This window comes from Zeus faber (assembly GCF_960531495.2).
Source record: "Zeus faber genome assembly, chromosome: 18".
NCBI classification, from domain to species: domain Eukaryota; kingdom Metazoa; phylum Chordata; class Actinopteri; order Zeiformes; family Zeidae; genus Zeus; species Zeus faber.
In genome coordinates, this window is record NC_137210.1 from 3,221,670 (window position 1) to 3,237,022 (window position 15,353).

Below are 15,353 nucleotides of genomic sequence, written 5' to 3' on the forward strand. Positions count from 1 at the left end.
TGTTCAAGCTGGTTTAACTGGTGATAACTGGTCAATTGATGGTTGCAGACCAGCTTGGTCATGCTAACAGCTGGTTGTGTTGAAAGAACTGTACTTAATAGTGCTTAAGTGCATGCTTTTGGTTGTGGTACGACAGGGTTGGACTTCAATCAAAATGTATTGAACAGGTAAATACAAATGCCAACATTGTAAGTAAATGTGCAATGGTGTCCTCATGCAATAACCACTTGCACTCTCACACCCCTTAAATTTCCCCATAAGAAGCTTCAGAGTCAGTCATTTCTTTTATTCATATTGTAAGGCAATGGAACATGCTGTATATACACTATTCTGCTGGTCGCGACGTTCCCTGAAGCCTCCATCTTGAACCTCCTTTCTCTTTTTTTGTGGCGTATTATTTTTCGTCTTCTGTGATTGGCTGGGTCGACAAAATCCTGCAGCCAATCACATCGCAGGTTTTTTTCCTCTAAAGCGAAACTGGTGAAGACGCAGATGTTCCCACAGTTTTTACCACGGTCTCCAAAAGTATATTGTTATGTTCACTTTGTGGAGGCCAGCCTGAAGGATACTGTCAGTATTAGACACCGTCCTCTTTGACTTTATTGGATTCGTTGGAAGAACACTCACAAATTATTTAAGGGACAGATTCTTGTGATGAAAGGTAATATTAAGTTAGCCCGTTGGTTATGGTTAACTTTAGTTCATATTTTTTGATACGTAACATAAATGAACCAAGCCAGTAAAACTACAGCGGTCAGTGGTCTGGCTCACATTTTGACCATTGGCACTTAAAATTAAATGTTAGCATAAGCATTAACTATACTGCTAACATTATTAGCATTAGCCACACAACGAGCGTTGTTAGCATTAGCCATACTGCTAATATTTTAAGCATTAGCCACACTCGATTAACTACTGCTGTTGGCATTAGCCATATTTCGAACATTCTAAGTATTAACTACACCGCTAACACTTTTATCTGAAAATTTATGGTCTCATTTTCCAGTCCGGGAAAACACATGGAAAATTTGAAAACTGATAAAATAAAATATCCTGGAAACATTAGAGAGATTCTGGAAAGTTATAAAGTTCAGCTGAGGTTACATATCCAAAAGTCATTCATGTTTGACTTTGTTTGATGGCCAAATAAATAAATAAAGATTTTAAATTTTGTGTGTGTGTTTTTCTAAATAGCATCAGGTGGTGAATTGTAGACAAAACATGTGTCTTGCTGCAAATAAGTATTGTTAGAGAATGTATGTTGTTTTTTTTGGTACATTTTTAAAGACATTTGAGAAGCTAGGCATAACACTTCCTTTGTAAACAACTGGAAACCAAAAATATTCTCACAAGCTGGTGAATTTTACTGGGCGCAGGTATCACCATTAGAAACTGGCAGCAGGTAACAATAGGATCTGGTAACTGGTGTCACCAGTAGTAGCTGGTAGCTGTGAAAAAAAACAAGCTCAAACTGATCACGTTGGACACCAGCTCCCAGCTCAAGCTAGATTTTTCAGTAGGGAGAGGCTGTCGGGGACGTTTATGGTCATCACGCCGAACACGGAAAGTATCTACTCACTCGTCCACCTTTACAGCCTCTAGTTGTGTTTATACTACTATTCTCAAACTAGTCTGACTCAAACTCCCCAGGCTTGCAAAATCAAATGACAAGTTGGAAGCTTAGTGGCGGTGAGGCTGAAGTCATGCCACCGGGGTGTTGTTGCTTTATCGCCTAACGTCAGCTTTTCACTTCTGCAGATTGCATTTACGCTTCAAAAATCACAAGACTGGTGTGTGTGTTCATTCGTGAAGATTATCTTTCTGAACAAAACGTGTAAGTATTATAAACTTTTGTTTTCAACGGAGATTATTTTCTGCACTAACCCAACATCCAATGGACAAATGCCATTGGCTTTTTGGTCGAGGGAATCAGGGTTGAGTTCCGAATTGGCCTCTAAAAATACCTCCGCCCTGCAGCCCTCCAGTATTACATAGTACAACAACTGAGGCAAACGAACCAAGAGTCGAAAATCGAGATTATACTGAGTGACTCGGCAAGAACCGAATCGCAAAAATAAGTTGAAATGATATTCACCAGGTGTAGTCGTCACCTTCTGGAAACCGTTGTGATGAACACAAAGCTGCTGTTGTGAGTTGCTGAGTGAGACTGGTGAATACGGTGAATTATTACAGCCTTGCAAAAAAAATTTGAATGGAAGTTGAAAAAGGTATGTTGTATATTATGTGTTTTTATATGTATGATGTGTTATATATAATACTCATGGTGTAAAAACACTGCTCCGCCTGCAAGCTCCTTTTCCTGCTCCACCTGCAAGCTGCTGCCGACCACTTGTGGGCTGTTTCGTCTGGGGCTGCAGGCGCGGGGACGATCATTTGTAACCAGTCAGTCACGAAGCTCCAGACCACATGGAGACGGCCGGGGTGGAGGGAGGCAGAGGTGTGTGTGTGTGTGTGTGTGTGTGTGTGTGTGTGGACTGTGTTCAGTCTAATAGACAGATGGACAGCGCACAGGGATGGGGTTTATAAATTCCTAATCAATTGACTGATGACTGGGACTGAGGGAGCTTGAGGGATTGAGGGACTTAAGCACAGAGAGAGAGAGAGAGAGAGAGAGAGAGAGAGAGAGAGAGAGCCAGCGATCGGGAAAAGAGACGGGGCGGTGTGGGACGGGGGGTAGGGGCGTGGTCGGGCACGAGTCGGGTAAGTGAGCCAGATTAAGCTCTAACCTGAGGACCGCCCGCGCCTGCGCCTTCGACCCCCGCCCCCGACAGCTTCTCCCGATCTGCGGCTAATGTCGAGACACCTCGCCGCCGAAAAACAGATCCTGAAACATTGATGCCACCGCACCCCCCTCTCCAAAAAAACCTTGTGAAATGCACGGAACATAACAGGAAAGTCATATATTATTCATTTCCATCTTGTTTTCGATGCCACCAGCCTCGTCAGGAGTCGAGGTTCCGAGAGCAAGTGTGGAGCCACCGCCGTGGAGTGTCAGGTTCCCTAAACACTGCGGTAAAGAGCCTTCACTGTTTATCCTGACACCGAGCGGAGGAGGGGGTGCAGACACCTCCTTGGAACCGGAGACACCGGATTAGCCTTTCCATTTGGAGCACTTCTATCTATTTCCGTATTTTGATTTCAGTTGAGCTTGTTTTTTTTTTGGGGACTCGATCCGTCTCATGGCGCAGCAACGCACCGACTCTCACACCCCAGACAAATTCCTCACTTGTGAAAATGAACGCAGCAAAATTGGAGCCGATTCCTTTTTTTTCCTTTTTTTAACCTGTGCTGTCAGCATGCTGGGCATACAACACAGAGTATTTGTTTGCCATTGCATCGAGGACAGAGTTAGTCTGCAAGTGGAGTTCAAGTTCTCCACCTGCAATGCAACTCTTTATTAATTCTTAAATCATCAAGAACTGCTGCAATAACTCTGTCCTGTGGATGCCCTGTAGAATGACAAGAGCACAGTTTTTGGTTATGGAGAACCACCACCAACCCCCCTCTTTGGAGAACTATTCATCATGTTTGGGTCTATAAACAACTGATCACTACTCTAAGAGGAGGAGAATCACCACCGGTGAGACAAATAAATATAGAACCAAACAACATTTACACAAAAACATATTGGACGACATGTATTGAAAAACAATGAATTAGGTCCAGGAAAACTGGAACTACAACTGGTCACGTGGCCTCTTCCTGTCATAGTTATGGCAGCAAATGAGGGAGGAAAGGAGAGGAATGCAACCAGGAGGGTGCTGGGGTGCACTCCAAGCAAGTGTGGGGGTGTGTGCGTGTGTGATGGGACCGCCTGTATATGCGTGCGCGTGTGTGTGTGTGTGTGTGTGTGTGTGTATAAGATGTCCACCGGTGAGTGTACATGACTTATCCTCATTGGTTCTGGTGTAGAAGGTTGGTATTATGTCGCGGCGCCTCCAAGCAGCGGAAGGGGCCCCGAAGCCCCCCCCGAACTCCGCAGTCCTGTGGACACCCTACGGCTGCAGGAAAGCCCCGAGTACCCTGCCCTGCGGCCACAGAAGACCCCCGGGCCCCCAGAGAAGCCAGAGGGCTGTGGAGCAACCCCCACGCCCAGCCCCTAGGAGCATGACCCAGTACAGGAAGCCTAGGAGACCCCGCACCCCAGGGGCGGACACATACAACCAACCCCTGGGTGCAGACAGAGGAGGCAGCCGCCGGCGCAGAACCCGGGCCACAGGCGCAAGGCACGGACCTCAGCGACCACGGGCGAGCCGGCAGGACCCCCATGTCCACCCACGCCCCACACAAGGGGGAGGCCCGTCCTATTGCAACCGACCAGACGCTCCACCCGCCGTGAGTGCCCATACATGTAGCAGCGTGTGCCCAGTGCAGGGCACACGCTGTTACCCCCCCGCCGATGCCGGCAGGCCGCAGGGTATACAGGCCCTTACTTACCCCCAGCACCCGGGGTGCCCGCTGCAGGGAAGCCGCGCTACAGAAGCAAAAGGCCAACAGCCGCCCCCCACACCCCAACCCACACCCACAATGGCAAGCAGTCCCCCCAGGGTCCCGGAAGGCACCCGATGGCGCTCTCCGCAGCCCCGCCAGGTCGCAGCACATCCCAAGCCACCAGGCGCAAGCCGTCAGAACTCCAGCCAGGCCGGGAGGGGGGCCCACCTGACCGCCCCCCCCGGCCAACCACGGCCCCACACCGACCCGCCAGCGACCGGCCACCCCGGAAAAACCCCAGTGCTCATGTGTGCTGTTGGTAATTGCAGTTAAAATTGCGTGGTTGGGGGTGCGAGTCCTTCAGGCAAGTCGAACCCGAATCACTGGAACCCCTCCTGTCCCGCAGACCCTGGTCTGATGGAGTGCTGTTTGGAGTAGGATTGGTATGCCAGTGTATGTGTTCTAAGCTAATGTGAGTGGGATTCAAATTTTGGGACGGACAAAAGCAGGCTTGGGCAGGAGCTTGACAGACAAGATGGCAGCTGCCCGCCCGCATAGCCTGCACCCCACCCATCCCGCAAGCCCTCGGTCTATTGTGTGGTGTATGTTCCGAGTATGAGTTTTGGCACTGGGAGAGATAGGCGAGTCGCAACCGGATCGATCCAGCGGCGCAGCAGGCCGGGGAGCAACCACGCAGACCCCCCCATCCCCCCGGACCCGACCGCGCCCTAGCATGCCCACCTCCAGTACCTGGTGGCAGCCAACATACAGTGATCAGCCAAGGGCGCAGAGCGGTCCGCCATGTGCCTCCGCCATGTCGGGAATCTCCGCGCCCCCTTCAGGCCGCTGTTCAGCCCCCAGCCGCCGATCATGCGGACCACAGAACAGAGGGCGGCAGACGGCACCTCCACCCACAGCCCGACCGCACAGTGACGAGGGCCCCCCGCATCGGGAGCGTCAGAGAGCAAGTACCCCGGCAGCCCGGTGTGATGATAGGAGAACGCCCCCCACGAAGGAGGCCACATGGTGAGCCCCGCGCATAGCACAGCCAGCCAGGTTCAGGACCCTGGTTGACAGGACTCAGGACCCAGGTTGACAGGAATTGAATTGGGGCAGATTCCGATCAGGCGCTCACCCGAACGGTTACGTGCGGGAAAGCAACGCTCGCTTGTTGGCATGAAACCCTGTTTGCTCTTATTAGTGCCCCTCGCAGGAAACGCCGTGGCTTTTTAACAGAACTTCCATCTCGAAAAGAGTGCTCTCCACTTCTTTATCATATTCCGTCTTAAGACTCTCTTTCCCTTCCCTCCCCCTGCATGTTTTTCTTTTAACCACACACACACGCATGCACGCACACACACACACACACACACGCATGCCTGCAGATAGACATGCTAATTTTCGTGCGCACGCATTGAATCATGGAGTTTTGATAGGTAATTACAGAATTGATCGGGAGCTCAGAAGGCTATTATCAATGCAGAGCTCTGCTGAATATCAATCACACGGCTCGTCCTGAGCAATTGCAGAAAGGAAGGGGGAAATCAAAAAAAAAAGGGGGCCGCTGTGCGTCGAAAATCCCCGCTCGCAGCGCAATTCTAATACTCTCCATTGTTCTGGCTGCTCTGATACCAATGCGGCTCGGTGCCGCGGGGGTGAGAATTTCCAGATCACGACCGTATTTGATTTCCCTTACTGATCAAAGGAAGCAATTTCTGACCTTTCACACAGCGCATGATAAAAAATAGAAAAAAAAAAAATAGAAAAAACCCACAGCGCACAGTATTAGGCTGCAGCCTCCCTTCCAGATCTTTTATCTCGCCATTTCCCGTTCTCTCCTCTGCTCTCGCTTTTTTCTCTCCATCTGTCCTTCTCCTTCTCCTCCTGAGCCTGCCTCCACCCAGCCTCCACCCTGCCTCCTCGCTGCGCAACTCCCGCCCATCCGTCTCACGCAGACCTTCAGGGCTTCATTTATATTCTCGATTTTCACAAGCGTTCATTGTTCGTACACTTGCGAACTTTGTCCACTAGGGTGCGGATCGTCTTTGGTTAATGTTGCGATCACAGCAGAAAAAGCCACAAACTTTCTGCCACACTGGTTGTCGTTTGTTATACTGCCCCCCACCGTTCATGTGCTTAATTGTATCTTGCCTAGTGTTGATTTTTAGCATTAGACGCTCCAGTAGAATGCAGGTCGTCACCTTGACTGGCTAGAAGCAAGTACGTAAAGGGCTTTATAAATAACGTGGGTTCGCGTAGGCTCATTGGACGCGTAAAACAAACAAAGACGCCCGTGCTGTGACCGTAGATCTCCCGAGACACACACACACACACACACACACACACACAAACACACACACACACACACACACACACACACACACACACACACACACACACACACACTCAGTTCCGCTCTTTTAAAATGGAAAAGGCAATTAATATTCAAATGTATGGTTGTTTGATAATCGTGTGAACTCCACTGGCTACCATCTCCCAATTCGCACAAGTCAGATAATTACCTATTTAGATGTTGCTGAGGAACTGTGAGTGTGCGCACATACATGCGTGCGCGTGTGTGTGTGTGTGTCTGTGCGTGTGTGTGTGTGTGTGTGTGTATGTGTGTGTGTGTGTGTGTGTGTGCGTGTGTCTGTGCGTGTAAGCATTTGCAGCCCTCTGCCACAGCTGGCGAAAAGAAGCACCGCAAAGTGCATCTGTCAGTTTTAGTTAGAAGCGGAATATGGCTGCCAGCAAACAAACAAACAAACAAACAAACAACAACAACAACAACAAAAAACACTTGACATAAATTGGACATCTTCACACAGACATCTGTGTCATTGGCTTGAGCTGTTTATTTTATGGCTATTTTATCGCGTGACGGTAATGTCATGTTAATTTCATTAGGCCCAATTAAAAGCCGGTGTGGACTGTCGGGATAATGGGCTCAGCGTGGAGGCAGGTGGGGGGTGAAGGGCTTTCAGAAAGGTCGGCTGACTCACCAGCGTGGCTGACCTCCCTCCGGCTCGGCCGGCCCACACCTCTTAAATCTCAATCAGGGAGCGGCCGCCCGCCTATTACTCATTAGCCAGGTATCACCAGCAGCTGTACCTCTCTCTCTTTCTCTTCCCTCCCTCCCTCCCGCCGCCTGGCTCATTCCTTTGCATCCCTACCCCTCGCCACCCAGACTTCCCCCCCCCGCCTACCATCAAGCTCTCCCCCCATCACCCTCTCTCTCTCCCCCACTGTGTCTATGCCTCTCTCTCTCACTCCCTCTCTCTCTCCCTCTCTCTCCCGTTCTCTCTATATCGCACTCCTCTCTCTCCATCTCTCTCTCTCTCTCTGAAAATCTGCCATTTGTACTTACACCGATCAGCCACATCATTAAAACCACCACTTATAACCGCTAATATTTTGTAGTTCCCCTCAATGCCGCCAAAACAGCTCTGACCCATCGAGACATGGACTCCGCAAGAATTCTCAAGGTGTCCTGTGGTATCTGGCACCAAGACGTTAGCAGCAGAACCTTTAAGTCCTGGAAGTTGGAGCCATCCACACGATGTAGAAGAAAACATGATTCATCAGACCAGGCCACCTTCTTCCATTGCTCCATGGTCCAGTTCTGATGCTCACGTGTCCATTGTAGGCCCTTTCAGCAGCGTACAGGGGTCAGCATGGACACTCTGACCGGTCTGCAGCTAGGCAGGTCCATACGCAGCAAGCTGTGGTGTTGACACCTTTCTATCATAGCACCACTGACTTTAATTACAATTTGTGCTACAGTAGCTCTTCTGTGGGATCGGACCAGACGGGTTAGACTTCGATCACGACCGGTTGTCCTTCCTTGGATGACTTTTGGTAGGTAGTAACCGATGCATACTGGGAACACCCCAGAAGACCTGTTCTTGGAGATGCTCTGATCCAGTCGTCTAGCCATCACAATTTGGCCCTCGTCAAAGATGCTCACATCAACTTAAAGAACTGACTGTTCACGTTCTGCCTCATATATCCCACCCCTTGACAGGTGCCATTGGAACGAGATGAGCAGTATTATTTATTTTACCTGTCAGTGGTTTTAATGTTGTGGCTGATTGATTTATATAGCCTGCCATGGCGGAGTCTGACAGTGAGAGTTTGTGTGAGTGTGTGTGTGTGTGTGTGTGTGTGCAAAAGAGAGAGAGAGAGAGAGAGACAGTGTGTTTGTCTGTGCTTTTCCTTTTTGTACACATCACCGCACCTGTGCTCATGCCTTTGTGTGCACGTCAGTCCACGCTGAGTGAGCTCTTTTGTGTGTATGTGTGTGTGTGTATCTTCGGGCAACAAAGACTTGCAATAAGGTGAATGCGGCCCCAGTCCCCCCTGTGAGGCAGAGCTGAGATTGGGTTCATCATCGGGTGGGAGTGGGCTCCAGCTGTGATCTGAGAGCCAAGGCAATAATCTCTCTCGCCTTATTGTCCGCCAGGATCCAGAGATAAAGAAGAAGAAGGAGAAAGAGAAGAAGAAGAAACACTCATTGATGCTTTTAATTCTGGAATTTGGCTTTAGTTGGCATAGCATGGCACATTGAGAACCTTTGGATTGACAGACCCTTGTGTTTGGGCGTACTGGATAGTACACTGGTGGGAAATGATACCTCTACCTATACCACCATCTCTAAATATATCACTACCTATTACAAATATCAAGAAGACAGATAGAGGGCAAACCTTGATTACAGACAACAGCGTATGGTGATAATGGTGATTTGTATGGGCATAGCAGCTAGACCTCCAGGGCCTCCGGCAGGGGGGCCAACGTATTGGTTGGGGTAGAGGATGTATTTTCATAAGGGGCCAATACGCCCCAATACTCCCGAGGCCTAAGTTACGGTAGATTTCCGAATTGAGGTCACCTGCGGGAGATTATGCTTTCTCCCAATGGTTGCGTGTTTTTAGTTTTTTTTACCAGGTACTCTGGTTCTTGGCTGTAGTGTATTAGAAGCCATTCCAGTTGACTGGCAACCAATCAATCAACACCGAAAGATTTGCTTGTTTTTATATTGGTGTTTTTGCCACTGTATGTATGAGCATACATATTAATTGGGCTGTAATATGAGATTGATCTCCACAGCACATGGGATATATTTAGCCAACAGCTTGAGGTATCCCTAGATGGCAGTAGTAAGTTGGAGATCAGAATGTATTGCAAGCACTGTGAGGAAGTGTGTCTGTGAACGCACATGCGTGTGCACCTGTGTGTGTGTGTGTGTGTGCGTGTGTGTGTGTTTGTGTGTGAGTACCCGTGTGTATATGTGTGTGCATTTGTGAGCTATCAATTTGTTGCCTTGAGGTCGAAAAAATAAATTAAAACGGCATATTTCAAACATTTTTTTTTTTTAAATAGACAAATATTTAATAATATAAATGTTTTCCTCTCCTACCGAGATCATGATAAGTCCCTGGCACCTGAATATGAAAAAAGAGGCTTTTGGAGATCTTTTTTTATCTACTATTGTTAATGCAGGGGTAATTAACATAAAATGTCTTTGTGTTTTCAAACCGCCACAGGAAATGACATTACAGTTGTTCTGTATTTGTGTGAATTATAGTGTGACGCTCATTTCCTCTTGAGGTGTATGTTTCAGCTGCAGGGTAAAATGGAGCCTCGCACAACTTACCCACATCTTGGAGGACTTGCGTTACAAAATCAATTATGTTTATCATTTTGGAGTGATAGCGAACGGCTTAAGACGCAAATTCTGTATAAAACAAATGGCTTGCTGCAGGAAACAAGGTAAAAAATGTGGATTGCTTTATTTATGCGCTATTGAGTGTGGCTGAAGACTCCTAATCAATGTGATGGTGGCTTATCCCCGCAGCGTGTTGTCTACCATTGCTGACAAAAAAAGCCTTCATGAGCACACAGACTATGTCGCGTTCACACGGGCAAGCACGTTTCAACAAATGACACACAGACGTAGTGGCGCGTCCCTCGTTTTCTCCCTGAAGGAGCAAAAGGGTCCACTCCCTGTTTGTGCTTTTCCAAAGAATGCAGCCAAATTTGACATATTTCTGATTTATTTTCCCTTTTCCACGCCAACTGGCTCTGCTGTCCCGATGCTTGATTAAAAATTCTCGCTGCTCCTGGATCCTCCTCAATTTACTGTCTTGGCGTGGCACCATACTCCCACACCATGCTAAAAGCGAGGGTGACGTTCGTCCATTGGATTTTCTACTCCTCCGTTCAAACAACTGTCAACTACAACAACAACAGACTGACAAAAAAAGCAAATGTCAACCCGTATTTGGAAAAACATATTCCGGCTGATTCCTCCCCACAGATGGAATTGGTTTGGACGTCTGAAGGAGCTGGCGTATTTACCCTGTTCGGGAACACGCGCCAGCTTTAGGCCAATCCACATATGGGGGATTATTAAGTTTGATGGTAAACCTGAATGTATGGTGGGGTTATGGTGGAGTAAGGCTTGAGCGGTTGCCTCTGCTCCTCAAGGGCGAGGGTCTTGCGAGCCGCTGTAACTAAGTACAATTGAAACACTTAACATCTCTCAGTTAGCAGCGGCTCATCCAAGGGAACTACCATGAAAACACCAGAGCTTACAGCCCTCTTTGTGTTACGTGAAATTGTAGAGAGAGGGGTGTCCAGGGTTCAAGTAGTGATGTCTCAGCTGGGAGGGCCATCCACTCCTGTATGTACAGTATGTCAGAACCCGGAACGCGAGCAGGTGACGCATACAATGTGGGAGCAGTCACAGTAGGTCGCCTCGGCCGGCATGGTTCCATTTGCCAGCTTGTCAATGCGACCGCACTGTCTGTTTATTTTTCCAGACACATCTGCACGCCCACCAAGCCCACGTGTCCGACGCGAGCATTACGCTTATTGACAGGTGCAAGACCTCTCGGTGCACGGCTGTGCTCATTATTAGCATAAGGGCTTTGGACGTGAGCTGATGTCATTGTGTATAGGTGGTCATCTGTTGCTAATTAGGGCTAAAGGTGAGCAGAAGAGGCAGATGGGGGAGAGCAGATTTTTGGAGATGACACGGCTTCGGTGCAGGAGAATTTGTATCACATGGGAAAAAAATGAAATAATGAGGGTCATTCAGGGGATCAGGAAGGAAGGTAGAGGGCTGGACAGTCATTGCCGTTAGTGTGAAAGACGCCGTTCAACCTTCAATACCTGAGGAAAACGCTCAGACTCTGGCTTAACACAGTGGGTCAATCAAAATTTGAACTTTAAATCCACTCTTGTTTGCGATCCACATGTCAAGTAATCTTTGGAGTGAGTCAGGAAAACATATTTCCCACAAAGAGCTGGGCTCACTCACTGCAACAACTCTATTCTAAAATACCATAAAATAAAACATCTAAAATAATCTACAATTATATTTCATATTTTGGATATTACCACATACTTACACAATGTTTTGTATTAACATACATGCATTACATGAAACATATACTATCATATACAGAGATAATAAGAAGATAACAAATAATCATCTTATGAAATCTGTACGACCTGTACATAATCGAGAAAAAAACCACCCCAAAATACTCCATTGTGTATGTTGACATACAATACAATACATACACGGTTTACAGATTGCAACATGTATTCTTACGCATTGTATAATATTTTATTGACAGTCATCAATAAATATTATGCTGTTTGGGGTTTTTGCACAGCACTTCCCTAATACTAGGATAATTACTTCTGCTGCTCGAAGAGTTGAGCAGTGCAAACCTGACCGTGATGTATTTTCTGTGGGTGAAGGGGTTAGCTAAGATTTTCAAAACGTCCAGTGAGGGTATGCTAGCCATGGGCATAGCCATGGGCTGTCTGGCATGTGTGGGCTGTCTAGCGTCTCTTTAAAAGGCTGCACTTTACTCCCCTGCATCCACAACTTGGATTCTTCTCACGTCAGAAATATATCTACACCTACTCGGTGTAATACTTTCTACTCATGAACATATTGGTAACATTTGAACACTATGGTAAAATGATTAATTATTAGGCAAGCACCACTACTATTGTAGACTAATAATATCCAGTTCAAATCTATTTACTTTGGTCTATTTATCTTGATGTGAATTCACTGACTGAGCAATATTTCATGAGTTTTCTATCTATCTGTTCTGGTCAACCTGCTTGGTTATAATATCCACATGGCAAACGATTGTTTCTTGTGTAAATCTCTATACACTGTCTTTTGTATATATCTGCAAAATATCGTAAACTTGTCTATAGCAATGTATCGGCAAAAAAAGTACCTGCAGTTATACAACAATATGTTTAATAGCACCAGAACAAACCAACGAATGCTCTCAGAATTATGGCGGCATTCATTCATTCTTTAATTCATTCGTTCCGGGCGGCGTGCGTCAGCCTTGATAGCGTCCATCATTGGAATAAGACAAGAGAGACGCACTCATCCTTCATCCTCCACACTCCCCACCCCGCCTCCCCGCCGCTCACCAGCCGCCTGCCTCCCGCCTCCCCGCCGCCTCCCCGCCGCCTCCCCTCCTCGGACGGCTCCGCCGCCCTCACACCTCCAGAAGCTCGGGACCGCTGTGGATGTGCGGACCCGGGGGAGCGTCGTTGCCGGTCCCTTCCGCGAATCGGCTGCAACTGACGTCCCACCACACGACCGAATAACGAGAGAGGGAGAGAGAGGGAGGGAGGGAGGGAGCGAGACAGAGAAAGAGAGAAAGAGAGAGGGAGCGGGAGGGAGAGAGAGACTCCACCGGATTCGGTTGAGAGACGCGCTGCGGCTCTGTGGCACAGCTCCCCGGCAACCATGTCCGATTTCCTCATCGCCCTCCTCGCCGTATCGGGATTATTTTCGCGCGTCGCGCCCCCCTCGGACGCCGCCGCCGCCTCGGACGCCGCGGAAGGTAAGGGCACCGGCGGGCTCCGCGTAGGTGCGCGGTCCGCCGAAACTTGGCGCTCCGGGTACTTCGTTCTACCTGCTTTTCTGTTGGATCGCTGCGCTCTGTCCTATCTTTTCATGTGTGTTACTTGTGCATTTGCCTTTTTTTTTTTTTTCCCTTCCACAATGGGAATACGAGCCTACATCGCCTATATTTCGAGTTTGCTCGTCATCCTAACGTTGCGGTGGATTTTCTTTTTGGGGCGGAGGGGGGCTTGCGGTTGACGAGCCAGGGAGGTGTCCGATCTGAATTGTGACTCATTAAACTTGGCACAGGCTTTGCATTTTCAGGAACGTCCCCGGTGCTGTTGGAGGCAGACCTCACTCGGCACGGGCTGCAGTATCCTAGAATGCAGCAGGTGAAATTCCGAATTTTGCCGTGAGAAGTCGATTCCGTCCGTCTTAAAGCACCGCAGTCTAAGTGATGGAGGGATGGAGCTATATAATTGACAGCGTTTGGAGGCGCGTCCTAAACGCACGCATCAAATAGAGGCAGACCGCTCTTTATCAGAGGTGGAAAGTAACTAACTACAATAACTCTTTACCCGAGTACCTGTCCTGGACCGAGATTCTTGACGGAATAGACTAGGGCTGGGCCAGATATCGATATAATAGCTTTATTTCAATACGACACAAAATATCCTCTGGGATTTTTGTTATCAGAATATCGAGATATAGTTAAATGTTGTTTTTATGGCTGCATTACGGTAAAGTAATGCCATTTTCTAACTGTTCTAATCAATGCCTCTGGTTGCAATATCCACATTACCAATCATTGTTTTTCAAGTATTTCTTGTGTGTGAATATCCTAAAAGCACTGATAGTCATCCGAGACATATCGTTGTCAAGGTATTCATCCAAAAATATTGTGATATTCGATTTCGGCAATTCCGCCCCTATACTGAAACTACATTTCAGTATTGGCTCATTCTGCTATTATGAGAATAAAAGACCTGGAACATTTTAGCTGCTGTTCTGTTCCCTGTGTCTGGTGGTTTATTGCAATCATTATTCTAGATGGCTGTAATGACTGAGCTGTTTTGTTCTTACTGTAGACGTGTTCCTCATCGATTGCCCTATTTTGATTTAAGTGAATTATCGCTGATGTAATTGTACTTCTGTTAAGTTCTCTTTATGCAGTTTGTGCCGTTGGATCTTGTATTCTGTCGCTGTAACATGCTGGGTGTCTTCTGTGTTAGTTGATTAACATTCCCCAATTTATTCAAATTTATTTAGATGCCACGAAGCAACTCGCCTCATGTGAGTTTAACATTCCTTTTTTCATTCGTCAAAAAAATTATATGAGGTTCATCTCACATATTGAGAATTCAATCAACACCCAAATCATCACTCCCCTGAGCGCGCGCGCACACACACACACACACACACACACACACACACACACACACACACACACACACACACACACACACACACACACACACACACAGCAGTGTTGGGCAGTAATGCGTGACAGTAATAATATTACTTTCCCCAGTAAAGAGTAGTGTAACAAGTTACTAATAAAACGTCACTAATAGTATTAAAGTTACCCCCCCAAAAAATAAATTGTTACAAGCTTACTTTTGTTGTTCATTTTCGTAATCGTCACATTTGCACGTCACGTACCAGTGATTACCCTGACATTCACACTGTTATAGATCCATATGAACTGAGGACTTGGTGTATGAAAAGGACATCCAGAGACTTCACTTTAACTGCATGAGCTCAACATTTATTGCAGGCACTCGGAACACCGCGTCCGTATTACATGCACTCTGAGCTTTACTGGACCGCTCCTCATGTTACTCCGCCTCCACATCAGTAACTTCATCACATCAGTATCAGTGCACAGCACTAGTATACCACTTGTACAGAAGCACACATGCAAAGTCTGAATTTTGAGGAAAAAGGACGCAATTACCAATTTTGTGGGGTGTAACAAAAAAGTAATATAACACAGTACCTCTAT

General features: G+C 47.4%; 1 protein-coding gene across 1 annotated transcript in view; it reads left to right on the plus strand.

Annotated features, from left to right (window-relative positions):
* Positions 1-13,249: 13,249 nt before the first annotated feature.
* Positions 13,250-15,353, plus strand: part of lrp1bb (low density lipoprotein receptor-related protein 1Bb) — a gene marked incomplete at both ends in the record, with an annotated part of 302,444 nt that continues 300,340 nt past the window's right edge. Inside the window, one exon of the mRNA XM_080019511.1 lies at positions 13,250-13,346. Within this exon, the coding sequence (XP_079875637.1) occupies positions 13,250-13,346 (97 nt within the window). The remainder of the gene's footprint in view (positions 13,347-15,353) is intronic.